Genomic DNA, 27,317 nt, shown 5'->3' on the forward strand with positions numbered 1-27,317 from the left:
TTATCTTTATACAACTCTCTTATTTTAGCAAATTTTTATCCTTATTTTGACCACTAAATGAACTATTAATATCATGTTCTTAATATCTTGTCTTGTCTTTATCATTTCCACCTCACAAACACTTATTTTATCATTCCTCATTCCTCATTTTATCCCGTCCTTATCTAAAATATTAATGCTTCAAAATTTCACACTCATTAAAAGAGACTTGTTCTTTTACTTGTCTACTTCGTTGGTTATACAGCTCTTCACTTATGACTTTCTCAATTCAGGGTATACATGTTAACCCGTGCGATTATCTACGATTTTACTACATAACAGGATCTTAATGAAGAGTTTGTTGCTGCTGCGAGTGACGATGTTGTTGATCTGGTGACAAACAATGTTGTTGATCCTAACATAGAAAAAGAAGAAGTACCCCCATGCAAGCGGAGCACTCACTCGGAGAATGAAGGAGTTGGTTCAACTAATAACAAGAAGAAGCTGATCAAGAAGATTAAGAAGAAGAAGAATTGACAAATCATATTTTGGATGTTAATTTTATGTATTGAACTTTTCATGTTCCTTTTTTTAGGCGTTATGTTTGTTTTTTAAGTATTTCATGTTTTCATGTATTTGGCTTAAGCGTTATGTTTGTTGTTTAAGTATTTCATGTTTTCATGTATTTGGCTTATGTTTTTTATGAAGAACTTAATATGTTATTTTAATTTAAGATGTTTAAATTTTCGTGCAAATTTAAAGGATCATTTTGGTTTAAAAATGAAGCTTTCACATTTCTATCTAAATAAATCAAATTCAATTTAGAAATTGTAGTTAAAAATTGAAAAATCAATGTTTTATCTAACTAAAGAAATTTGAACTTAGTCATCCAATCATAGGAAATGTGAAATGATTAAAATAACTCGGCCAAAAACTAGAAGCATAAAATGGAGGTGCAATGAGTTCAATCAACCGTTTTTTATCACTACGATCATCACCGGTTTGGACATACAAAGTTTTCTTTTTTTTGAAACTACATACGGAGTTAATTTACATTAACTTTATTATGAAATTATATTTTCAATGTTTAAAAGAATCATTATAATTTTTTTTACTTAAGTAATGATTATTTTTTCAAGGTAATAAATAATTTCATTTATATAAAGATAATACTAGCCGGAGTTTCTTGGTACCCCGCCGCTCCTCCTCCTCCTCCTCCGGCCGCTCCTTCTCTTCCTCCTCCATCTTCCAAAGTAAGCTCCCTTTGTCTCTTTGTTCTTCTGCTACACCACTTCCGGATGACCTCATTGAGCACATCATATGCACTCTCCCCATGAAAAGTGAAAACACTGGTGCGATTCCGATGTGAGAGAAAGCCTGACAGTTTGGCGGCGTTGAGAGACTGTTTGAGTCTACTTTCTATCGATAAAGAGGTTATTGATGTATGGCTCATGAAGGAGTACGGAAACAAAAATTCATGGACCAAACTATTTACGGTTTCGACGGAACTATTCAGCTTTCACATGAAACGGTATGCGCTTTATATTTCTGAGGAGGATCAGCTGCTGGTGACGTCCGGTCAAGAGTTTTCTCTCTACAATTCCAGAGACAACACATCGCAAAGGCTCCAAATTCCGAATAGGCCTATACTCTTGGAGTCAGTGGTCTATGTAGAGAGTTTGTTATCACCTGGCCTTGATGATTAGGATGCAAATGGTCCTTCAATCCATTAACCCGTTCTGAGTACTTTACATACAATTGTTTACTTAAAATTTTCAAGCATCAGGCAGAAAAGAAAAAGTTTGTAAGTCTTTCTGTATTATCATTGCCTTTAGCAATTTAATCATTCTGATTGTTCTTTTGTCATTTCGATTTTCATTATTACTAATGTCTGTATTCTTGTCAGTAACACTGGAAGTTTGTAGTTCATGTAATTCTTAGAAAAAGTCATTTTTTACTATTTTGTTTGGCTTATCAATATTATTTCAGACGGTTGATTCATTCTCCCTTTTATACCTGTGATACTTGAATATGAGGTGTCTATATGTATTAACTTATTCCTGCAATTAAATTAACTTACTCTTGCTATTAAAACATTATCTCGTACATGATTGATTCATATATCAAAAACATTAAGTTGTTTTATTTTCTTATGTTCTGTTTTCCTATTTCTTCTTGATTTGAATTATGTTCTTTGATAACCAATGGCTAGATTGCTATCTCAGCTGCACGAGTTACTATTTGAATGCAAATATTTGTTAGATAAGTTCCTGCATCAGTTACTTTATAGAAGGTTCTGCATTTTTCCAAGTTGCAGATTTTTTAGGGCCTTCATGTTTACTCAAAACTCTCACAAACTAATAATTCCTTCATGTTTACTCAAAACTCTCACACGCATTTTTCCAAGTTGCAATTATATTGCTAAGATAAATTAATAATAATGACAAGTATAGTTTTCTGATAATTCCTTCATGTTTACTCAAAACTCTCACACGCATCGAAGTGAAAAACAGAGAAACTGAGGCTGAATCTCCAACCTTGTGGTTAACCTTGACACCATCATCGTCACCTCCTCGTTCCACCGATGCCGCCACAGAGAAACACCATCAATACCTGAAATTCCAAAAAAATTCTAACCTTTCTTCTCCACAGACAATTATCATCAATACCTGAAATTCCAAGCCTTTACTCCTTCCTCCAACCTTTAGTGTTTGCTCTCAACAGAAACAGGACACAACCCATTTGTGAAGAGCCTCAAAAGCTTCCAACTTCACCCCCACAATCCCTTTCTCTCACCCTGACCAAGTCTCCACACTCCAAGCCACCCTTCACAAGTCCCTCATCACCAGTGACACTGATGAAGCTTGGAAGTCCTTCAAGTCTCTTACCTCTCATCAAGCCTTTCCATCTAAACCCCTCACCAATTCTCTCATCACTCACCTGTCCTCCATTGGGTGACATTCATAATCTCAAGAGGGCTTTTGCTTCTGCTGTTTTTCTCATGGAGAGGAATCCAATGGTGTTGGACTATGAAACAATCCATGCCATGCTTGATTCCATGAAGGGTGCCAACACTGCTGCCCCTGCTTTTGCTCTTGTCAGGTGCATGTTTAAGAATAGGTATTTTGTCCCTTTTGCCATGTGGGGTAATGTGCTTGTTGAGATTAGTAGGAAAAGTGGTAACCTTGCTGCTTTCTTGACTGTTTTTGAAGAGAGTTGTAGGGTTGCTTTGGATGAGAGGATGGAGTTCATGAAACCTGATGTTGCTGCTTGTAATGCAGCACTGGAAGGTTGCTGTTGTGAGCTTGAATCAGTGACTGATGCTGAGAGGGTTGTTGGAACAATGTCAAATATTGGTGTTAGGCCTGATGAATTGACTTTTGGATTTCTTGGTTATTTGTATGCAGTAAAGGGGTTACAAGAAAAGATAAATGAGTTAGAAGTTTTGATGGGTGAGTTTGGTTACTCAAACAAAAAGGTTTTTTATTCTAATTTGATTAGTGGTTATGTTAAGTCAGGCAATTTAGCTTCTATGGAGTCGACGATTCTCAGGAGTCCGAGTGATGGAGATGGGAAAGATTGGAATTTTGGAGGAGAGACATTCTGTGCAGTAGTTAAGGAATATCTTCAGAAGGGAAATATAAAGGGTTTAGCTAATCTGATCAACGAAGCTCAGAAGTTAGAACCTTCTAACATTAAAGCTGATAACTCTATAGGTTATGGTATTGTTAATGCTTGTGTTAGTATGGGATTATCAGACAAAGCTCACAGCATTCTTGATGAGATGAATGCTCTGGGAGGCTCAGTAGGGCTTGGGGTCTATCAGTCTATGTACCTATCTTGAAGGCTTACTGCAAAGAAAATCGGACTTCTGAGGCTACTCTATTGGTGATGGAGATTAGTAGTTCAGGTCTCCAGTTGGATGTGGAAACCTATGATGCTCTGATAGAAACATCCATGTCCGGCCAAGATTTTCAGTCAGCGTTTTCCCTGTTTAGGGAGATGAGGGAGGCAAGGGTTCCTGATTTGAAAGGGAGTTACTTGACTATAATGATGGGTTTGATGGAGAATCCTTGACCTGAGTTGATGGCAGCTTTCTTAGATGAGGTGGTTGGGGATCCTCGTATTGAAGTCGGTACTCATGATTGGAATTCTATCATTCATTCTTTCTGTAAAGCTGGCAGACTAGAAGATGCTAGAAGGACTTTTAGAAGGATGAATTTCCTGCAATTTGAGCCAAATGATCAGACATACTTGTCCCTGGAAGAAACTGCTCAAAATGACAGTTGAGGAAGGATTCAACCTCGCATGATCTTTTGAAGTGAGCTACAATTTCACTGACTTTAGAGCACTTCAATTTTAACATTTTTCTATTTACATGGATAATAACTGTCAGTTTGGGACTAGTAGTTTCTGCTCAACGCAACAATGTTCTGTTCTCTTTTTTCTTCCTGATGTTATACAAAGCAATTAATTGTCAATCTTTTAATTAGTTTATCCAGATAAATCTTCCATTATGAGAAACATGTATCTTTTCCTCCATTATGTTAATCCCCCAGAAGAAGAAAATTATTTCAAAAGATTGACTGCTTTCTTGCTAAACATTTATGAAGGATGAAAACATGTAACATTAAGGCATATTAAATACATAGTTAGTAGAGGTCAATATCATAGACCCGAATCTTGCATCTCTGCAAACTTCATTGCTTTTGATTTTCTCTTTCCATGTTTTTTGCTTCTAAACTTGGTTTGCCACAAGATAATGTTCTTCTCCCAAGACTTGTATCTTCAGGAATTCAGGTTTAGTATATTGACTTAGCCTCATATTTTTTCTTTAGTGATAGCAGTTCTGAGTTGAGACTTCATATGCTGCATATTACTATATCACTTATAGTGATGGGCAATGACTTTACTTTCTTCATGAAATTCTGAACATTACTAATTTATATGAGATTATAATCATGGAGAGCTGTCACTGATACAATACAAAACATAATTGTAAGTGGCCTTCAGTGTTAAAACAATAAATAGAAATTGAAAAGAGATGTAAATATGTTATAGAATTTATTGGTGTTCCACACTTTTTAGGACTATGTCATGTTGTAAGTTGTTTAAGGAACATTTTGCTATCACATGGCTTTAATTTGCTTGTTATATTGATGTTGATGTCTCTTCCCTCCACGCCCATAATTTAGTAAAGATAACTCTCTTCCAAGTTCGTAGTGTATTAGTTTTTAATTTACATATTTTTCTTGTTTGAATTGCTTTCCTTGTTTTCTCTACGATGTAAAAAATTGCCTATGTGCATTCACTGTTGATTTTCTAGTGACTTTGCTCAAGGTCAAACAACAGTTAGTTTCACTTACAGCAATGAAGTTGCTGTCAACAGAAGTGGTTAGACTGTGAGAGATGCTGTAAGTAACTGAAGCATCAGGTGGAAAAACTTTTTGCCAAGTGAAGTTCTGAGTTATTTCCATTTTTTGGGCTGTCTTGAAATACTAGTAAACTGACCTGTGTTCAACGGGTCTTATGGTTGAAGAAGGTTCTTCATAAATATAAAGTCATTCTGTAAATAAAGATTAGTGTAAATAATCAACGAATATTAACAAAAGATTAAAATAAACATTACTCATAACATGAAAATTAAACTTCACTATCATGTTTACTTTAATTATGGGTATGCATAAATAAAACAAATGATGTGGTGTGTTAAATCTACTAGCCTCTTTGTTCTTTGGAATGGCTCCCGCTTGGAGGGTTTCAAGCCAACCAAGGATTGCGACAAGGAGACCCCATGTCTCCTTATCTTTTTGTATTATGCATGGAGAGAAGCTGTCATAGTTTGAAAACTTATACAAAGTGGAGCAGGGGATTTGAAAACTTATACATATTGCTAGGGGTTTCCAGGTCTTTCACATCTTCTTTTTGCAGGTGATGTCCTTCTCTTTGGTCATGCTTCTAATATCAAATGTCTCCAAGGGTTTTTGACTTTTTGTACAACATCGGCTCCCAACAAACTGTCCTCTTTTTAAATGTAATTTGGCTTCCTCTCAAAGTTGCAGTCGTTGTTCAAGTATTATCGAGGATATAATCCTTTGTCGTAGAGACCGCCTTCACTCTATGGAGGTGTGGCTGAGGTCCAGCAGACTGGTTCGTCAAACACTTTTTGTTTGGATTTGTTTCATTTTTTCATCTGCTCATTCCACAACTTTGTTTGGTGGATTTGGAGGTTGAGGAATAATGTTGTATTAGATCAGTCAACTTGGACACTAGAGTTTGTTCTTCCTTTCCTAGTATTACAAACTCAATTCAAGACCTTTGGGTTTTGGCCAGAATATTTTTCTAAGAGCAGGTATTCGCTTTTCTTGGAACCCTGTGCATGAAATTGAATGTAGATACTAGATGGAAGCTTTTTCTATGGATCGACAAGTATGGCTCGTGAGGGGAGTTATTCGAAACTTCTCTGGAGCTTGCATAAAGGGGTTTGCCACTAAGGAAGGCATGGGAGATATTTTTCTAGCTGAAACTGTTGCAGTCTTGAGGGGTCTAAATCTTTGTTGAAAGCTGGGATTTAGAAAGGTAGAATGTGAATCTGATAATATTCAGGTTATATCTATTCTCCAACAAAGGAAGCTTAACAACATGCTCATGTGGCTTACTTCTCTGATATTTTTTATCTCCTGCAATGTAACTCTATTGGGAGATTAAGTTTTGGCACATTCCAAGAGAGTGCAATATGGTTGCAGATAAATTAGCAAAACAAGTTAACAAGGGAGGCCTTCAACTGTGTGTCCAGGATCTGCTTTCTAGGGATGTTGGGACTTTAGTTTCTGTTTATCTTGTATATCTGTTTCTGTATTTCTGAACACCAAAAACAAAAGCATCAACATTTTTAACTTGATATTCATCCACTTTCTAGCTCCTAATTCATACACTGCCTTTCAGTTTTCCTTACCATCATTTATCTCTTAAATATTTTTATGTATCTCTACCTAATTAGCTCTTTATAAATAACCATTAATGTTACTTTGAGTAACTAACTTACATATAACTAGACTCAAACCCGCGTGATGCGCGGTGGGAAAAATGATCTTATGATTTTGCTAAATTAAAAAGTGTTAAATAAAATTCTAGAAATGTTAAAATAAATATTGGACCTTTTAGGTTGGTTTCGTAGCCAAGATTGTAGCTACAATGAGATTAAATTTGCGTGCCTGTGAGGTCTCTAGAAGTGACATAACGACATGATCTGTAGGGAGTCTCCCTGGACGATACAAGAGGCAGGCTTGGCGACGCATTTATCACGACCGGGATAATTTCTAGTTTTTTTTACCCTCGTCTCTTAGGTTAAGATGGTGATACTGATAGTGTGAGGTTTATTCTATTATTGGGGAAAATAAGATGGTCACAATGAATCCCCTTCATTGTGACAAACCATTTTACCAAGCTTTCATTTAAGGAAAATATGAAGATAGGAACATGACACACATAATCATGACATAAGAATCATAAAGACTCATCACATATGCATAAAGACTCATCAAGACTCATAAAGATTCATCAAACATGCATAAAGACTCAACAAGAATTCATCAAGATTCAAGAAAATTTCACATAGCATGCATAATCACACAAAACAAGTAAGCATCCATATTCACAAACTCTAGGGACCTAAATCCTGGAAGCGGTTCCCTCACCTTAGCCTTAGTTGAAAAGAAGAAAGAAAGTCAAGGTTCCTCTAGCCTCTTAGGGTTTCGAAATTCTCCTCCTTCCTTGATGATCCACGAATTCTTCTTCTCCTTCCCTTAAGATCACGAGTTCTCTTCTCTCTTCTCTAAGTGTTTCACAATTTTTCTAAGTTATGGAGACTTATGATTTATTTTCTCTAAGGTCGGGTATTTATACTAATCCTCAAGACTCATCAAGAATGATCAAAATCCCTATCTCTTCTTATCATGGCCGCCCATCACCTTCTCCATGTGATAGATTTTTCAAACTTTTCCCTCATCTCCTATGATCTTTCAAAATTTGAACCTCATAACAAATTAACAACCTCATCTTTTTTCATAATTAAAATAAATCTTGATTAAATCTTTTAATTATTAAGTGAATCTTTCAAGTATGATCACCTAACAACCTTAACAAGATAACAAACTCCAACAACCTCATTTTCTCCTAACAAATTCGGCCATGGCATAATCTTAGGCCAAATCTTCACCAAATTTCACAACAACCTTAAAATCTTAATTTGCTATAACTTCTAACAAACAACCTTAGTCTCACAAATTAAATATAACTAATTTAATTCATTTAAATTCCCTTAATTTTATTATTCACAAAATAATAAAATTTCTCCTCACATATGATGCAAAATCACGCCCAACACTCCCCCTTAGGGCATCATCTCGAAATTTCTCATCTTATGCACTCTTGCATAACTCATTTCTCAATTACGCATTATTTCTAATGACGTAAAACTCTACTGATTAAAATTAATCAAAATCACAGCGCAGGCAAAATGCCCGAAATCACACAAACCACATAAAATCACACGAGTCACATCAAAACAACATCTCTAAAGTTACCTTAAAATCAAAACAGTAATTGTAAGGTTACTGTAACCTCAAAACAGTAATTCTAAGATTATTGTAGAAGTTAAACAGTAACTCAGCTGTCACTGTCAAATTTAAACAGAAACTCTGAGATTACCGTATTAGCTTGACAGAAACTTTACAGTTACCGTAAGCTAAGCCCACATCGCACGGTAATTTCTACTGTAATTATATTATTTCGAATAAATATAAATATATTTAATTACTTAAATAATTGCCCTAAAATCTAGGCCTTACAATCCCCCTCTTTCTCATTTGTTTCCTTCTTTTTACCTTTCTTGTTTTCCTTCTTTTTGTCATTCTTGTTGTCCTTCTGCTTCTCCTTCTTTTTACCCTTTTTTTTTCTCCCCCTTTCTGTCTCCACTACTAGTAAGTATCTCTTCTTCCTGAGATACTTGTTCTCCCTCAATATGAACAACAACACCCTCCTAAATACCCTCTAAAACTCCCTCAACCTGAACAACAACACCCTCCTTAATACCCTCTAAAACTCCCTCAACCTGAACAACAACACCCTCCTTAATACCCTCTACAACTCCCTCAACCTGAACAAATATATTTAATTAATTAAATAATTGCCCTAAAATCTAGGCCTTACAATCCCCCTATTTCTCATTTGTTTCCTTCTTTTTACCTTTCTTGTTTTCCTTCTTTTTGTCATTCTTGTTGTCCTTCTGCTTCTCCTTATTTTTACCCTTTTTTTTTCTCCCCCTTTTTGTCTCCACTACTAGTAAGTATCTCTTCTTCCTGAGATACTTGTTCTCCCTCAATATGAACAACAACACCCTCCTAAATACCCTCTAAAACTCCCTCAACCTGAACAACAACACCATCCTTAATACCCTCTACAACTCCCTCAACTGAACAACAACATTAACTCCCTCACCAGTCTTCTTAACCCCCTCACCATTACCTTGTCCTTCATTCAATGCCCCAATAGAAAGTTCCTTCTCTTTAACTCCCTCAACAGTACCCTGAACAGTATTCAATGCCTCAACATCACTATCATGGGCCTCGTCTGCAGTACCATGTGGCTCATTCACAACTTCACTTCCCTTACCCTTATCAACATCAACAGGTGTAAATTCAAGTAAATAAGGCTCTTTAATAATCTCTGGCTCTTCCTCTAATACATGCTCAATATAGATGTTAATTACATCATGACCCCTCACATCATTGAGAAACACAAGCACATCTGCATCATTCATGAAAGGTTTACACCCTATGTCAAGTCCTAGGGCAGGGTGTCTATACCATACATTAAAGTGCACATAGTCGACGCTTTTGACAACTTTGACTAAATCAATTGAATTAATCTCATCTATATCCCAGTTTGGTAGAGAAAGACAAACCCCATTTATATAATCTACCCTAGGTTCACACACAAATTTTCCACCATGCCATACATTCACTGTTGCTAAATTCCGACTAGTGGGCTTGCAGTGAAAAGAACATGCAATGCAATAAGGGAAGGGAATAAACAAACATAAACTAACATAAAACAGAACAAAAGATGATTAAAAATTGGACAAACTCATCAACCGATAATGGTTAAACAAAAGGACAAACAAAAGATGATTAAAATTTGGTCAAGAATCTTGAAAAGTTGTACCTAAACCGATAATGATCAGGAAGCTTCTCCCCAAACCATAATGTAGGATCATGTGCTGGCTTTTCACACGTGCTCTCTTCAGGGACCACATTTTTCCATTTCTTCTGCCTCGGGGACCCTCTTCCTCTCCCACCTCGACCTCGACCTCGATTAGGAGACCCACCAGCCATGTGAGGGATTCGAAGATCAGGACTTGTAACCAATAATAGCTTTGATGAAGATATAGGGCTTAGAACGCACAAGGGTTTCCAAATCGGGGATGGCAGCCACACCTTCTGTTCTTTGATGGAACCAATGGAGGTTTTTGATTTGGGGATTTATAGAACCCTAATCCCCAAATTGAAACCGGATTAGCACGTGAGTTCAGCGTGCAATCCTTTTTTTCTTTTTCTTTATATTTTTCGTTGTAAAAATCCACGTGAAAACTGTGAAAATAAAGGGAAATTAAAAGGGAAAAGCCACGTTAACCCCTTCGTTAGTTTCTTAACGTCAATCTGATGGAGGTGTATTCGCTATACTTTTTCAAAACCTTAAAGGTACAAACGTCGACAAAAATAGAGTCGGGATGACTTTAGCACATTCGCGATACATCACGGGAAACAAATGTTCTTTAGCGTAGTGTTTTAATATATATAGATATAGATTATTGTTGTTATTATTGTTTTGCGAAAGATACTACTCTAGTTTCTCGTGCATATAGTCTCCACCGAGTTCATCATCACATGGAAGGTGGACCAATTTCAGTAGCAATAGCTGCAAATAATCATGTGTTTTTTTTTTTTTTTGCCCATGAAGAATGGAGAACGTTGTGAGAGTTGTGACCTGCTCATAATTTTATCCCTAGAAAAATATATGCTTAAAAAAATTATAATTAGCAATAAAGGGATTGGCCCACATCCATTTATATAATGGTAATTTATTTACCTAGTTTAAATCCTGGATCATTCACCCTCTCAAACTCTTATGTCTCATATCTCTTATCACTTGATCTAACCTTAGAACAGACACTAACTACCTACAAAACAAACTAATTATCATAATTTAACTTCCTTATCTATGGTTTCAAAAAAAAAATTCCTTATCTATTGTCACAACCCTTTTGATTATTTATTTAAACCCATTCATTCGATGCCGTTTCAGATAAATTATTTTGCTACAACCGCATCTTCCTAATGGCCCCAGTTAACGAGGCTGATGCTCCGCCACGAACACGGCAGCGGTTACTTTCTTCCTCTTCCAACCCTCCCGGCGACTCACTCCAAGCGCCACCGCTTCCATCACTTCCGTTTGATCTCGTGGTGGAAATCATGTGCAGGCTCCCTGTGAAGCCGGTGTTGCGATTCCGCTGCGTTTGTAAGTCGTGGAAATCACTAATCTCTGATCCCAGATTCGCTAAAAAGCACCTCCGCTGTTCGCCGAAGACGGACTTCACCCGCCATCACCTCATCTTACACTACAACACCTCCTCACGCCGCCGCCGCAAAGATTACGTTCACACGGATTACCCACTCCTCTCCGTTTTGAACGCCGCCATGCCTACCCCGACCACGACCACGACCACACAGTTCAAATTCGATCAAAACAATTTACATTCAATCGTTGGCTCTTGCGATGGCATCATCTGTATCGTCGCTGATTATGGTAACTCTATTATTTTATGGAATCCTTCCATTCGGAGATTCAATATACTGCCGTCGTCTATGGAAAGTCCACGGCTGTACGGATTTGGTTATGATAATCTCTCTGACACTTACAAAATAGTTGCAATTTCCTGCTATAGTGATTACCAAACACAAGTCAAGGTTCATACATTGGGTACTCATTGTTGGAGGAAGATTCAAGACTTCCTTCCTTCTTGTGAACCTTTCGTTGGAACAACAGGAATATTTGTGAGTGACACTCTTAATTGGTTGTCATACGAGGAAGGTGCAAATTGTTTTATTATGTCTCTTCATTTGGGGAATGAGTGTTATAGAAAACTTTTGCTTCCTCCTAATGGAGCTGGACCTGACGGATTGGGGGTGTTGAGGGATTGCTTGAGCATGCTTTCTGGCAATTACCAGGTGTGTGATGTTTGGCTTATGAAGGAGTATGGAAATCAACAGTCTTGGACTAAATTATTCAGTGTCGCCAAGCAACTATTCCACCACCAGGTTTTTGATACACTTCATATTTTTGAGGAGGATCAACTGCTGCTGGTGTGCGGTTCAAAGTTATATCTTTACCATCCCAGAGACAACACTTTGAAAACTCATCAAATTCAGAATATTACTGGTTGGGTGGTCCCAGGGGTCTATGTTGAAAGTTTGATATCACCTTCTCTTGATAGATATTAGGATGTAAAATGGTATGTTCTAATAACTTTTGATCATTGTGAATTGAAATCATGAATTTTATTAGCTGGTCAATGGTTTATTTTTCTAAAATGGGAATTAGGATCGATGTCATGCCTAGTCACTAGTGAGTGAGCTTATTTAAATGTCATCTAACTGCTGCACAAATTTCTTGTGTTTTGCATATGGTTCTTAATGAAGTGGTGCTTTTGCTTTGCCACAAGTTCAAAATAGTTGCATGAGAACTTGTTTCATTGGTTTTTGGATCACTAAAGTAAATATATATTTTCAGTTGAAACATCTTTTACTCTGTTAGTATATTTTCCTAAATAATTTAGACTGTATTGTTCAATGAAGCACAAGTTCAATAATTATACAGAAATACGACATCAATATCTATCTCCAGAGGTACTTGTTTGCACTTTGTATTTGTAGAAATTAGCAACTGACCAGGAGCTTTTGTTCTGACTTTTCAATTCTTTTTCAGGGGATGGTGGGAACTCATTTCTTGAGTATATTTTTCGTGATGTCCATGAGTAGTGGAAGATGCAACAGGAACAGCAATGAAGCTGGTACTAGCTGGGGTGACAGAAGTGAATTATCTGTTTTTATATTGTCATATTAAAGCTATTGTGACTTGGAAAGTATTGATTATATTTTCATCCAACTTCTCGTCTTAATTATTCGATAAGAAGTTCCCAAATCATATTTCCTTCAATATTAGCTCAGGATCCTCTTTTGTTTAGAACTATTATTAGTTATCTAGAAATGACTTTTTGAGTGGGAATTATGGATTGAAATGACCTGCATTTTAAGCAGTGCATTGTATTGTTAGGGGATCCATAATTACTTTTGACCAGAACTTGCTAAGTGTGTGATTGGTTTCATGTCTAAAACACATTTAGCTAGAAAATAACGTGCTTTGAAGTGTAAGTCATAATTTCTGTGATTGTTTTGTTTCATGTTTCAAATGCTTATTATCGTTGAAAAAATAGGTGAGGTAAGGCACTTGATTTATTGTCAAGATTAGTGTATTATTTTTTTTTAAAGAAGATTAGTGTATTCTAACCAACAAGGTGTACCACAACTGGTAGATAATTGAACTTCTTTAAGCATCTAGTCAAGGGTTCAATCCCTAGCCGTGCGTATGGAAAACAAATTTACTGGGAAAGGTCTTACCACTTAACGTGATCTTCCGTCTCCATTAAGAGAAATGAGTTCGAAAGAAGAGGTTGAAGAAAGGGACATTTTAGTAAAATGAGAGTTATTTAACTTTAAATGTTTTAATTTTCATTTGGTGGTTGTGATCAATGGTGGTCCCAAATTTTGCAAAGCTATCTAATATATCAACTTTTCATAGAGGAGGTTTTTTATTTTAACCGGTCGATTTTAGATAACACCATTGTATTTGTTAAAACTATTGAAATTTCAACTCCCGTAAGTGCAAAAGTTTTGCTTTTGAAAATTTCATGTTCTGAAAGTATAAATTTTTTCTTTTTAGAAGTTTCTTGAAATTCGACTTATTGGAAGTGTAAAAAATTGAATTGAAGGATAATTTAGGAATTAATTTTATTTTTGAAAAAAATATTGGGTGTGTGAATAATATTAAAGCAAACCCCAAGAATTTGGATTGCCCTCAATAATATTGGGTACTTTCATAACATACGGGTTTGGTTATGATAATCTTGCTGATAGGTACAAAGTAGTTGCAGTTCTTCACTATGAAACTGATACTGGGGTTACAGGAAAAACAAATGCTTGGAGGGAGATTCAAGACTTCCCTTCATGTGTCCCTTTCACTGGAACAGGAAAATTTGTGAATGGCACTCTGAACTCGTTGGTTTCTGATGAGTCCAATTGGTTTATTAATTCTCTAGATTTGGGGAAGGAGAGTTATCAAAAGCTTTTGCCTCCTGATGATGGAAATGAGCCTGAGAATTTTTTGGGGGTGTTGAAGGATTGCTTGTGTGTCATGTGTGGAGATTCCCTGGTTTGGAATGTTTGGCTTATGAAGGAGTATGGAAATCAGAAGTCTTGGACTAAACTATTCAGTGTTGCGATGGAACTATTACCCCATTACAAGGGACTTCGTGCAATTCATATTTCTGAGAATAATCAAGTACTGGTGGTGAAGTTCTGTTCAGAGTTATTTCTTTACGATTCCAGAGACGGCACTTTGAAGAGTCTCCAAATACAAATTCCAGATGGTTGTATTTCTATGTTCGCAGGGGTCTATGTAGAACCTTGCTTTTGATATTGGGATGTAAAATGGTATGTCTGAAGAATCCTTCAATCCACTAATTGGTTCTTAGTACCTTACATGTTTTCATTTCATGTTTGTTCTAATTACTTTTGATCATTGTTTATTGAAATCATGCATTTCATTAGGTGGTCAATTTAGTTTTCTCAAATAGGAATAGGATCTAGATGCGATGCCAAGCCACTAGTATACTTATTTAAATGTCACCTAACTGCTCACAAAATTCATGTTTGCTTCAAATCTTGCATAATACATTATGCACTAAACAAACTAAATCTTATCATGCACATAGTTCTTAATGAGCCTATGATTTAGTTTTTTTTTCCCCTTTTTGGGCATAAGTTCATAATAATACCATGAGAACATGTTTGGTGTTTTTGAATCACTAAAATAGACATGCACCTTTCAGTTGATTGAAACATCTTTAACTGTGGTTGCTGTTTGTTTTGTATTTGGGTTATGCTGTTTTGGTAAGGGTGTGATTGGCATCTTAGATGGGAGAGTTTGTTGCCGTCATTCTTTCATTCAATAAAATTTGTTCTGCTGTGAATTTTTTTTTTACACAAAAAGTCCCTTTCTTCATGCAATCTTCTTGTGTTTCTTATTGTATCATTTCGCCATAAATACTACACAAATATCTACCTCCAGAGGTACTTGTTTGCACTTTGTAATTACTATTAACTGACTAGGAGGCTTCTGTTCTGACTTTTCAAGTATTTTTCAGGTGGGACAGTGGGAACTCTTTTCTTAAGTATATTTTTTGTGATGACCAAGATTAGTGGAAGATGTGACAGCAAGGAAGCTGATACTAGCTGGGGCGACACAAAGTGAATTATATGTTTTTTTTTATATTTCATATCAAAGCTATTGTGACTGTCTATATGACCAGTTGACAAAATGCCAGTTATCCTATTTCTCTTTAATACTAGTTAAGGATCCTTGAATGCCTTTTGTTTGAAACTATAAGTTTTCTTCCATTTATATCTTAGACTGCTTTGGGTGGTATCTGGAAATGATTTAATGAGAGGGGATTATGGATTGATGGACAGACCAATGGCCTGCATTTTAAGCAGTGTATTGTATACTTGAAACCAATTGTTCAGCTACACCCATTTCTACTTACTTCTTCTGCTTGGTCTTGTCTTCATCCTTTGCCTCTGCAGTCATCCTGAAAGTTGAGGAAGAATGGATGGCAACTACCTTACCATTCACTTCAGGTCGGTGTAAAGTTTCAATTTTTAATTTTTTTCCCAGATTTTTTGTGTGGGGGTTCGACATTTTTTAGGACTGTTTGTTGTTGTGATGGTGGTGGCCATTGCTGTATTTCTGGCTCTAGGGTTTGCCTTTTATGTGTTCTTTGCTCCTTTTGTTGGGAAGAAGGTGTATCAGTACATTGCTATGGGCCTCTACACACCCCTGGTAACCCAATTTCTGAGCTTTGTCTTCTTTTTGATGTTCATTTTACTGATTTTAAAGTGGGTTGGGGGAAGTGGTTATGAGATCTGTGAGTGTTGCTTTCTGATTCATGTTTTTTGGTTATGTATGTCTGTATTCCTTTTCTTCAATCTGAGCTTCTTCTCCTCCTTTATTCATTTTGTTTTGTTAGCTTGTAGATTGATTTCAATTTGGAAAGTGTGATATGGGGCTTTTTCTGTACCTGATGAGAGGCTATTTGGTTTCTTGTTATGTACTGCTTAAATAAATTATCCACTCTGATTATTAAATTAATTTTTAAGCATCTTTTGAGAAATAGCCATATGAAGATATGTAAACTAGAAATCAAGGCTTTAAACTATACTGGCCTTGGGGTATTTAATGCCTACTCAGGCACATGTATGTTTGATGGAAATGCTATAGATTCAAACAAATTTGAGTTTTTGAAATCCAAGACAACTCAGAGTTATTCTTATCTCATTCTAATATAGTAATATTCCCTTTTGAACTTTTTTCATAATGCTGGCATCCCCTACACCAACTTCGGAGGGGATATCTAATATTCGAATTATCATGCATGTAGTGTAAGAAATTTGTTGAAACCCGGTTACCTTTGTCCAAGGTACCTCGAATGTGGCTTAGAGAATTACATTAAATCTTGCAATAGCTTCATCATTCTGCTTAAATATACTATCTGTCAGTTTCCGAGTATGGGTGAAATTTGGTACTAGGTTGAGTTCCTGTTATCTGCAGTTGTAGAACTAATGACACATCCAAATATGAAGGATGATATGCTTTTCGCATCTATGAACTGATTCTGATATGTCTTATGGCTGTTTGCATTTTTTGTTCCACTTGCTGTAGATGGCACCTTACTAGGGCTTCTATGTCCTTGTGTGTGTGAATCAATATTATTATCTGGTTTTAAATTTGCTTGTAATAGCAAGGTTAGGAAATAACATACACATGCACATTTCATCAATATGATTAGTTTGTAATAAAATTTCATTTTGAAATCAAACTAGTGTAGAGTTGTAAAAGAAGGGACATAACTATCTTTGTTTTAAACTGCATGAAGGATATTGTCTTGTTTTGGTAACATCTCACCTCTTGCCAGATTACCTGTGTCTTTGGACTGTACATTTGGTGTGCAGCAGCTGATCCAGCAGATTCAGGGGTTTTTAAGTCCAAAAAGTACCTTAAAATTCCGGATAGCAAAAAGCTTGGTGGACTGAAGGATTCTAAACTTGGAGCGGATTCGACTTCATCAATGCATGATGGAAATGCTTCAACAGTTGGACCAAAATCTGTGGATAAGGAAGCATTGGGAACAGAAGCAAGTTTTAAAGATGCTGCTATCTCAATAGAGAAGAAAAGTGCATCATCACCTTTACTATTAGTTTGCTCTCCTTGCGCTTATATCTGCTCCTGCTCTAGTTCAAGTGAAGAATCTTCTGATAAACAAACAAGTGAAGATGGCATGTTCTATTGCAGTTTTTGTGAAGTTGAGGTACGCTGAAGAGTTTTGAGTAAAAGCCTTTGTTCCTTGAAGAATATTGTAGCAGTTCATCCTCTATTATCGTGGAACAGAGTCTTGCACACATAACACAGATATACTATTTGTGCATTTCTTGATCTAATACTTGACAATATTACCAATTCTGTTAACATCTTGCTTCTCCAAATGATTTTATTCTGGCATTAGATGGATGCTGAGGTTTCTTTTGTCAAAATTGATAATAAAAGAAGTTAAATATCTTGTTGGAATAACGGTGTTGCAGGTATTCAAGTACAGCAAGCACTGTAGAGTTTGTGACAAGTGTGTTGATCGCTTTGATCATCACTGCAGGGTATGACTATCTGATTTCTCTCTTCCTTGCTTATAAGTTGATGCATTCTGAAAAATGTTACTTCTTGGATTTTTCAGTGGCTTAACAACTGTATTGGAAAAAAGAACTACCGACAGTTTTTCACCCTCATGGTTGCTGCTCTCCTCTTGGTAAGCACGATTGTTCACTTATGCCTTGCTTATCATTTAGATGTTCAAACCTACTAGTATTATCATAATAAAACCTCTGCCACCTGTACAAATCCTACCCTACAATTCAAATATTATTATGCCCCAGATAACTGGCATTTTGAGACCCACCATTCTCAACACCATTCCCTCATTCTATTCAGGATCTTACTTTAGTCCCCCATCACACTGGAACTTTAATAGGAGATGAGATTTTTGTAAACAAATAGTGGTTTATACTTGTAGAGAATTTAAGGGGTAGTTGAACATGGAGTATATATGGTTTTATATATGCTCTCCAAACTAAGGAATGTCCTTAAGGAGTATATTTGGTTCCCCAGTTGCCCTAGTTTTCTAGTCATACACTTGATATTCTCCCAACCAAATGTCAAAAGTTGAGCTGTCCTAAGCCCAACTTACTTCTTGTTGGAAGCAACATGCTGGAACCTAAAGAAAACCCCTGAGTTAGCATTTTTAATTTCCTAGTTATTTTCATTTTGATTAACTATTGACAGGTATATACATGGTTTGTGCTCCTTGGGCTGGAGATTGCAGCTTATTCTTCAATGGTTGACTGGAATACTTGTGCTCATCTGCTGTTTTATTAAGAGGAAGCAATTTTGTTAGGATTAATTATATTAGTATTTAATTTAGGAATCTATCTTTATAGTATCTTTTATATTAAGATGTTATCTCTTATTCTAGTATTATATCTTCTGTATTTCTTAGGGATTAAGTTATTGATATTAGGATTAGTTATTATAAATAGGAGTGCTCTCCTTAGGTTAGAGTCATGGATTAGTTTATTGAGTTTGTAAAGCGAACCAGCCCTATTGAAGAGGAACCAGCCTCTTGGTTCTAAGAGGAACCAGCCTCTTAGTTCTTATCTATCTTTATTTTCCAGTCTTTTATAATAAAATACCAAAAATATTCCCTTTTTCCCTATTTTCTCTATGGTTTCTCCACGTTAGGATTTTCGGGTCCTAACAAATTTTCAGTGGATGTTTCGTCCAAGTTGGGAAGCAGTTTCACACTGGCACCCTTTGTTATTGTGGTGGTGAGCATTCTGCTTACATTCTTGGGGTATATAATGTGGTTACTGGACTGCTTTATTGGTTATTCAGACATCTTATGCACACTTACTATTTGTTCTTTTGCTCTTTGTTTAGTTGTTCTTTGAATTCTTTCTTCCCTGTTCATTTATGCAATAAGTGTATATGGTAAATCAGATTTGATAAAAATCATTATTGCTGTTATTCTTATGCTTGGTGAATTTTTCTTTTCACAGGCAGTCTGCACCATTTTGGCTATGCTTGCTACTTTACCTCTTGCTCAACTTTTCTTCTTTCATATTCTTCTCATAAAAAAGGTACGTTTGGCAGCTGATCTGTGCCATAAATTTTACTTCCATACCAATTTCATTGTAAAAGCGTCTTATATAATTATTCATATAAGGCAGAACTTATTTGTTCTTCTCCCTAATCTCTGTTTGCTTGAAAAGTGAAATATTGATAGGCATGCTGGGTTTAATTTGAATGAAGTACTTAGTTATTGAAAGTTATTGCCAATAAAAAACAAAATTGACCAAGACAGTGATGGAGGGAAATGATTAAGACATTCTTAGTTGAAAACCAGGTTCTCTTGATGTTGTTTGAAAACCAAGTTTTCTCATGCTTTGGTGTATCAAGTATCAACTATAGACTTCAGAAGTATATTTTAGCTTTCTGGATAAAATGTGATTGTTTGTGTTATGCAGTTTGATGTAGTGCCCCCAGAAACAGCATCTGTAAGTTCACTTGGAAAGAAGTCTATCAGAGAAGAACCAGTTAAGAAAAAGAATCCTGCAGCAGTCAAAATTAGTCCATGGGCATTGGCAAGGTTAAATGCAGAAGAAGTTTCCAAGGCTGCTGCAGAAGCAAGGAAAAAGTCGAAGATTCTGCAGCCTGTGGTAAGACAGAATGAGCCTTTCAGGCTAGAAGCAGATCACAACTCCGGCAGCAGTGGGCGACGAATGGCCCCCAGGATTGATAACAGAAGGCGGCCAGGTAAACGGGCTCGCATGCCAGCTGACTTACCTACGGAGACCCTGACAAGGTTTTCTGCTAGTAATATGAATAAAGGCTTCAGTGGAACATCTAGTTTAGCATCTCTCCAGCTTGAAGCACAGGGTGGATTTCAAACAAGTCAAGCAGTGTCAAGCTCAGCTGGGATTGTTGCTTCTTCTCCTGAAAGCAGTTTAGACTCGCCTGATATTCACCCATTTCGCGTGTCTTCAACCGGAGCTGAAGAAGCAAGACGGCTTGGAGGTCTTTCCGCTGCTGCTGGTACTGCAACACTGAAGGAATTCCCACTGTCAAGGTCAACAAGTGATGGGTATGAGGCCTCTGGTGGGGAAGATAGTGACCAGGTTCCCACAAGGATTGTTCAGAGATCAACAAATTGGTCTAATCTTCTTTTCAGTGCTGATCAGGATGACAGAACTTATGAGCCAAATTCATCATCTAGCCTGGCTCAGCATAGAAAGTGGTGACTGATTTGGGAGACAACCATCTCTGAGATTATTTGTTGGGAATTGTTCATTCTTTGAGATTTGAACCCAAAGGTAATTCAACATCCCCTTAACCCTTACCTTCCTGAGGTTGAAGTTGATGGTCCTCAAAAGTTTTGGAGGCAGGTTCAGTGGGAAACCATGTACAAAAGTTTTAGGTCACAGTAACTGATGATGAGCCTGACCTTCCTATATTGTTTTGTGCACCTTTTCCTAATGAAATTTTAATCAAGTCTTTATGGATGATATATGCTTAATATGCAAATTGTTTGCAACTTTGAAGAATATACAGGTGCCTATATTATGGTCACACCTGGCTCGCAACCACAAACTCTTAAGTGTTTTCTCCGACCTAGAGTCCCAGCCTTAATTTAGTTTGCATCATTAGGATGCAAGTTTTAACAATTATTACAACATTTTCATGTTCAATAACTCATTCAATCAGTAAAACAGGACTGTAAACAATAATCATTTTAATCTTCAATTTAATCTGCATCATGCACGTTGGATTCTATGGATTATGGCGGTTAAGTTTAACTAACCTTTTCTTCTATAACTCAGCGATCAATTAGAACACAAATGGGTAATCAATCTTAACATAATCAAGTAAGGTTACATGTAATTGAAAAAGATCATGCGAAAATTGGAGAGACTAGTAAAATTAATTTTAAAAAATATTATGAAGTTTTTTCTGAGAGGTAATTTGATAGATTATTCATTGTTTATATTATTTTTATAATGTCAAACTCAAACACAAAATATGATAAAAGTCTACCGGTAAAAAAAATGATAAAAGTCTATGTTACTCCTATCTTATTCTTATTTTTATACAAATCTCTTATTTTAGCAAATTTTTATCCTTATTTTGACCACTAAATGAAACTATTAATATCATGTTATTAATATATTGTCTTGTCTTTATCATCTCCATCTCACAAACACTTTATCATTCCTCATTTTATCCCGTCCTTATCTAAAATATTAATGTTTCGAAAGTTTTCACTCGTTAAAAGAGACTTGTTCTTTTACTTGTCTACTTCGTTGGTTATACAGCTCTTCACTTATGACTTTCTCAATTCAGGGTATACATGTTAACTCGTACTTATGGTGTTATAATGTTCACATGCACTACTTTTTAATTTAACTACTAGATAATAAGGTGAGAATACCATTTTGGAAGAATTTAATGATGAGACAAATGATTCTGCAAAATTGAGTAAATTGTATATATATTTTTATCAATATGAAAATTATTAATAACTTATTAATATTTTTATTAATAAAGGTCAAGTCAATATATATATATATATATATATATATATATATATTATTTTATCAACAAGTCAATATATATTGATATTTATAGTAATATTGATATTGATTTGCTTATGGTTTTTTTTTTCAATATTCATATATTAGTACTTTAAATATAACATTTAATAAAATTCAAGTCAATATCAATTATATATATATATATATGTATATATATATACATTCTACTCTATTTCTTTATAATATTTATATATTAAATATAGCATTTAATATTTATTCACATCCATTTCACTTTGTCGTTAATAATTAAAATTTAAATAATAATTACTTTTGAATATGAGAAAATGATTTTTCCATTCATAATTAGTATAATGAATAGCATAAAATTTAATTAATAAATAATTACAATTGTTATTACTGTATATTCAAGTCAATTTCATTTCAAAAAAAAAAAGTCAATTTTACTTATAGCTATTGATACTGATATTTGATATTTATATATACACATAAATATTTATTATATTTCCTTAGTATATTGGTATAATATAAAATTTTATTAATAACTAATTAATATTTTTATAAGTCGAATCAATTTACTTATTTATTCTCCAATTTACTTTATTTTGAAAAAATCTACCAGTAAAACGATCATGCCAGCATAGACATAGAAGTCATTACATCAAGTCGAATAAGTGAGAGAGACGCCTCTTCAACCCAAACTGAATCAGAAAAAGGCTGGAGCTTTTAATCAGGTAGTCCACAACATAATTATTAGAATTATCCTCGTTAATTTGTTTTCAAAGCATGTGATTTTCCTTTTGCTTCTATTTTGAATAATTGTTTTGTTTTGTCTAGTTCGTTTGTTTCTTTTCATTTGTCGTTTGTTAAACGTGTTGGTAATATGGCCGCAAATTTTATGTCTCGTATGGGGTATACTGATCCAGACCATGTTTGGGTTGAGGATGTTCCAGAGGGACTTGGACCTTTGTTGAACTTTAATTATCCTAATGCAATATAATCTGGTTTTCAGTAAAAAAAAAATGCATGTGATTTTGAAATTTTAATTGGCTCATTCACTTTTTAAAATTGCAAGTAATTTGATTCTTTTATTCCTTTTTTCTTGTCTTCTAAGCAATTTGATTTCAACTTTCACATAAATTGATTCCAACTACTTCTTCATTCATTTCATTTCTTGTAGCTGCTTCCACTCTCACTCTCGCAAATGGCGCTTCCGCTTCCATCTCTTCCGTTCGACCTCATCGTCGAAATCCTCTGCCGGCTCCCGGTGAAGCCACTGCTGCGATTCCGCTCCGTTTCCAAATCCTGGAATTCCCTAATCTCCGATCCCAAATTCGCCAAAATGCACCGTCGCTGTTCGCCGCCGGACTTCACCCGCCACCACCTCATCTTAGGCCACACCAACTCCTCAAACGATTTCCTCCTCACGGATTATCCGCTCCTCTCCGTTTTCAACGCCGCCGTGCCTGCCGCCGCCACTCAGCTCGACTACCCTCTCAACAATCCCTACCGTTTTGATTCAATCGTTGGCTCTTGCGATGGAATCCTCTGTTTATCCATCGATCAAAGTCGCTCTGCTGTTGTATGGAACCCTTCCACTCGGATATTCAAAAACTTGCCGCCATTGGAGAATCCACAGCTTCAAGGTAGTTGCACATTATTCGGATTTGGTTATGATAATCTTGCTGATCGTTACAAAGTAGTTGCTGTTTTCTGCTATAAAACTGTTACTGGGGGTTACAGAAAATATAAAACTGATGATGGTGAGTTTTATAAAACACTGGTTAGGGTTCATACTTTGGGTACAAATTCTTGGAGGGAGATTCAAGAGTTCCCTTTGTGTGTCCCTTTTTGTCGTCAAACAGGAAGATTTGTGAGTGGAACTGTTAATTGGTCTGCATCTAATGAGTCGAGCTGGTTTATTATTTCTCTTGATTTGGGGAAGGAGAGTTATCGAAAGCTTTCGCCCCCGGATTGCGGTGGAGTGGTTTGGTCTTTGGAGGTTTTAAGGGATTGCTTGTGCATCCTTTATGGCGATTACGATGTTTGTGATGTTTGGCTTATGAAGGAGTATGGTAATGAAGAGTCTTGGACTAAATTATTCAGTGCTCCTAGCCCGAGGGAGCTATTTGCCTATGATTGGGCACTGCATATTACTGAGGATGATGAGGTGCTGCTGATGTTCGATTCAAAGTTTTTTCTCTACAATTTCAGAGACAACACTTTAACAAGTCCCCAAATTCAAAACATCCTTGGTTGGATAGTCCCAGAGGTCTATGTAGAAAGTTTGATATCGCCTTAACCTGGATACTACGATGTAAATACTGTTGATAAGCAGTGCATTTTATAGTTGATAATAGCCTTAATAGAGTTGATAGGCAGGCATTAATATAGTTGTTAAGCATTACATTATATAGTTGCAATAGCCTTCATTATAGCAATTACCATTTGATTAGAACATAGGATTGCTGCAGACTTACTTCTATGTTCTAAGTTTGATTGTATAACCCCTTACTCTGATAGTTTGAGGGTTAATTACTTTGGTTGTAAGTTGCTCCTGCTAGTAGCAAAGCATTGTCGGCTACATTATTGATTATATATGAAATAATTTGTTTTATTTTCTTGTATTCAAAAGAATGCATGTTCTGTTTTCCTATTTCTTCTTGATTTTAATTATGTTCTTTGATAGCCAAATATTTATTCCGATCTAGTCAAACCAGATGATGACCCTCCTTTGGCTAGTGTAGCTAGATTGCTAAGTCAGCCGCGCCAGCTATTATTTGAATGCAATTTATTTTTGGAGAAGGTCCTGCATCAGTTACTTTAGAGAAGGTTCTGCATTTTAGTTGCAGATTTTGGTAATGGTGAAACTTTATAGATTTCATGAGTCCAGTAATGAATTGATAAAGGAACTAGATATTGATTTTGTTCTTAGTAAAGAAAACCAGATACTGTCAAATGCTTTAATTACTTATTAGTTTAACATTAAAATATGGAAGTAGCCACTATAGAAAGGAATGACATGTAAGCTTATTAGTTTAATATTAGCTGATTTTTTGAGGTAGTTTAATATTAGTTGATAGTCACTCGAAGGAGGAGAGTTAGCCCCCAATTTAGCAAGGCAGCCTATAACATTATTACAATCTCTTTGAATACATTTCAGAGCCATTGTCCTTTCGTTCCCAAGCTAGACCCGAATCTCCATAAGGACTAGCATGAACCTTGTACTCTCTTCATCCTCTAACGAAGCCAAAAGATCAGCACAATAAACCCCACATATGACATCCCTATGGCCACGACTCAAAACAAGAGGTCATCCCTCAAAGCATTTGCCCCAGTCAAAAGGGGATTGTCCCCCGTCCAATAGGACTGGATGCCATACAACCATCACCCCTGACAATCACGAGTTAAACCACCACCCTGTGCCGTCCAATAGGAGTGGAAGCCATAAAACCATCCCTTGCACATGAGCACATTGCCCGCCTCCATTCTATTGGGATCCAAGAACATAATGAACTCACCATCCTAAATAATCATGTTATTTTTCCACTTCCCACAAAATCGCAATGAACTTGACACCATGCTGACTCTGAGGCTCTGAGCTTGGCTAGTCACACCACACTATATAACATACTGATGCATGAAATGATTTTTTTTTCTTCTAAATAATGTTTAAAAAAAAATAATTAGCAAAAAGGGTGCAAAAAACTTTACTCCCTCCGTCCCTAATTATAAGTTAAAGGTGTAAAAATCACACTTATTAAGAAAGCCTTAATTGATGCATTGGTTTTCAAAAAAAATGTACAACTTTCTATGTTTACCCCTATTTATGATAACACTTTTTCATCATTGTACTACTAATGGTGGTGCTCCACTACCAATAAATGCAAGGGTGAATATGGAAAGAAATATTAACTTTTGCAAGGTTAGCTTATATTTAGTGACACAAAAAAAGTCTCAATGTTAGCTTATAATTAGGGACGGAGGGAGTATTTAGCAAACTAGGGTAGTTTTTGACACAGGATCTGACGTGTATGAGATCTCTTGAATTCGCAAGTTTTTTTGCGAATTATAGAGAATCTTGCGTGTTTTCGAGGCTTCTTAAAAGGTTGACAAATACCTGAATTCGCAATTTTTTCTGCAAATTACTGTCTGTATGGACATGACAGCTTCCTAGTCAGAGGTGACGGACAATTAGTGGGATTCACAATAATTTCCGCGAATTGGCAAAACTTATTATTTATTTCTCCGTCAACATAAATGAAATGTATGGTGGCACAGTGGTATTGATATACTATTATACTCAACCAACTTGGAGATCTTAGTTTCTATTCCAACCCAAGGCATTTTATTTTAATTTACTCCATTATTATTATTATTATTATTATTATTATTATTATTATTATTATTATTATTATTATACCAAAGAGTTTAACAATTTTATAATTTTTTCTCTAACTATCGAAAGACCTGTGAATAATTTGGATGTGCAACTACCATTAGGACAACATTCATTTTGTTCTAATCATTGAAGTATTAAATATATATAATTTATAATTCGCGAGATTTTTCACGAATTGCACATATCTGTCACGTGAAAAGCATGTGTACGGGACTGAAAGTGAAAAACATGCAATTCGCAAATTAAAATGCGAATTTCACTTGTGCCCATCATATCACTATGATTTCCAATAAAAAAGTGCATGAATCTCACATCAATTCACAACTATTTTTGCGAATTGTGTCAGCTCCAACGTGTACAAAACTACCCTAATTCGCAAATAAATTTTTTTTACGGCTTTTTGCTAATTAATTTTTTTTTACATTATTCCGAAAAAAAATCGCATGAAATTCTGAAGACTTAGAATTGGACATGTTATATAAGTAAACCTGTAATCATTCATTCCAGAGAATTGTAAGTGTGGGCAGCAGTAATTCAAAATTGATAGTTCAAGTAATTCCAGAGAATTCTATAACGTAAGGCCAGCATAGGTTGTTTCCACTCACAAATCAAAAAGATCTAATTCATGGGCTTCATCCATTTGGGCCGGGTGACTAGTTTTATCTTTTTTTTTTTTTTATAAATCAATTATTGTATTTAAACTTAGCACAAGGGGTGCTAGACTTAAATACAAAGATTGATTTATTGTAGCTAGAAAACTACAATACAATAAAACAAAACTAATCAAACAATCTAGAAAGCCGAGCATGCAAGCAAAACGCATGAAACCA

The 27,317-nt window shown here is 35.7% G+C and overlaps 4 protein-coding genes and 1 pseudogene across 8 annotated transcripts; all 5 read left to right on the forward strand.

Annotated features, from left to right (window-relative positions):
* The first annotated feature begins 2,183 nt into the window (after positions 1–2,183).
* LOC130737064 (pentatricopeptide repeat-containing protein At1g69290-like) lies at positions 2,184–6,880 on the forward strand (annotated as a pseudogene).
* A 4,430-nt stretch (positions 6,881–11,310) lies between these two features.
* LOC130739789 (F-box/kelch-repeat protein At3g23880-like) lies at positions 11,311–13,485 on the forward strand. The gene is made up of 2 exons (XM_057592197.1): positions 11,311–12,550; positions 13,024–13,485. Exon 1 carries the CDS (start codon positions 11,376–11,378, stop codon positions 12,537–12,539), a length of 1,164 nt encoding a protein of 387 aa, XP_057448180.1. The 5' UTR covers positions 11,311–11,375; the 3' UTR covers positions 12,540–12,550; positions 13,024–13,485.
* LOC130739788 (probable protein S-acyltransferase 22) lies at positions 13,023–21,126 on the forward strand. Of its 5 annotated transcripts, XM_057592194.1 has the most exons (9): positions 13,023–13,108; positions 14,282–14,807; positions 15,521–16,013; positions 16,133–16,215; positions 17,348–17,740; positions 18,012–18,080; positions 18,158–18,229; positions 19,536–19,616; positions 20,004–21,126. In XM_057592194.1, the coding sequence occupies exons 3-9, from the start codon at positions 15,986–15,988 to the stop codon at positions 20,775–20,777; spliced, it is 1,500 nt and encodes a 499-aa protein (XP_057448177.1). In that variant the 5' UTR covers positions 13,023–13,108; positions 14,282–14,807; positions 15,521–15,985; the 3' UTR covers positions 20,778–21,126. The 5 variants fall into 5 exon arrangements, with proteins under 5 accessions (XP_057448177.1, XP_057448176.1, XP_057448179.1 ...); XM_057592193.1 differs by lacking the exon at positions 13,023–13,108 and having other exon boundaries at positions 14,232–14,807; XM_057592196.1 differs by lacking the exons at positions 13,023–13,108; positions 16,133–16,215 and having other exon boundaries at positions 14,232–14,807.
* Positions 13,063–14,790, forward strand: LOC130737065 (F-box/kelch-repeat protein At3g23880-like). Its single transcript, XM_057588833.1, has 3 exons — positions 13,063–13,140; positions 13,532–13,536; positions 14,232–14,790. Exons 1-3 carry the CDS (start codon positions 13,063–13,065, stop codon positions 14,788–14,790), a joined length of 642 nt encoding a protein of 213 aa, XP_057444816.1.
* A 2,112-nt stretch (positions 21,127–23,238) lies between the features above and the next one.
* LOC130739790 (F-box/kelch-repeat protein At3g23880-like) lies at positions 23,239–24,702 on the forward strand. Its single transcript, XM_057592198.1, has one exon. It carries the CDS (start codon positions 23,290–23,292, stop codon positions 24,385–24,387), a length of 1,098 nt encoding a protein of 365 aa, XP_057448181.1. The 5' UTR covers positions 23,239–23,289; the 3' UTR covers positions 24,388–24,702.
* The last annotated feature ends 2,615 nt before the right edge of the window (positions 24,703–27,317 follow it).

This window comes from Lotus japonicus, chromosome 2 (genome assembly GCF_012489685.1).
Source record: "Lotus japonicus ecotype B-129 chromosome 2, LjGifu_v1.2".
Taxonomy (NCBI): Eukaryota; Viridiplantae; Streptophyta; class Magnoliopsida; order Fabales; family Fabaceae; genus Lotus; species Lotus japonicus.

What these genes read in the sequence shown, in the direction of transcription:
- LOC130739789 (XM_057592197.1), top strand. Translation starts at nt 11,376, where the DNA reads ATGGCCCCAGTTAACGAGGCTGATGCTCCGCCACGAACACGGCAGCGG.
- LOC130737065 (XM_057588833.1), top strand. Translation starts at nt 13,063, where the DNA reads ATGTCCATGAGTAGTGGAAGATGCAACAGGAACAGCAATGAAGCTGGT.
- LOC130739788 (XM_057592192.1), top strand. Translation starts at nt 16,099, where the DNA reads ATGGTGGTGGCCATTGCTGTATTTCTGGCTCTAGGGTTTGCCTTTTAT. An exon ending in TGGTTGCTGCTCTCCTCTTG is followed by an intron (nt 18,230 to 19,535) that starts GTAAGCACGATT and finishes TTCTTTTCACAG; the next exon opens with GCAGTCTGCACCATTTTGGC. An exon ending in ATATTCTTCTCATAAAAAAG is followed by an intron (nt 19,617 to 20,003) that starts GTACGTTTGGCA and finishes TGTGTTATGCAG; the next exon opens with TTTGATGTAGTGCCCCCAGA.
- LOC130739790 (XM_057592198.1), top strand. Translation starts at nt 23,290, where the DNA reads ATGGCGCTTCCGCTTCCATCTCTTCCGTTCGACCTCATCGTCGAAATC.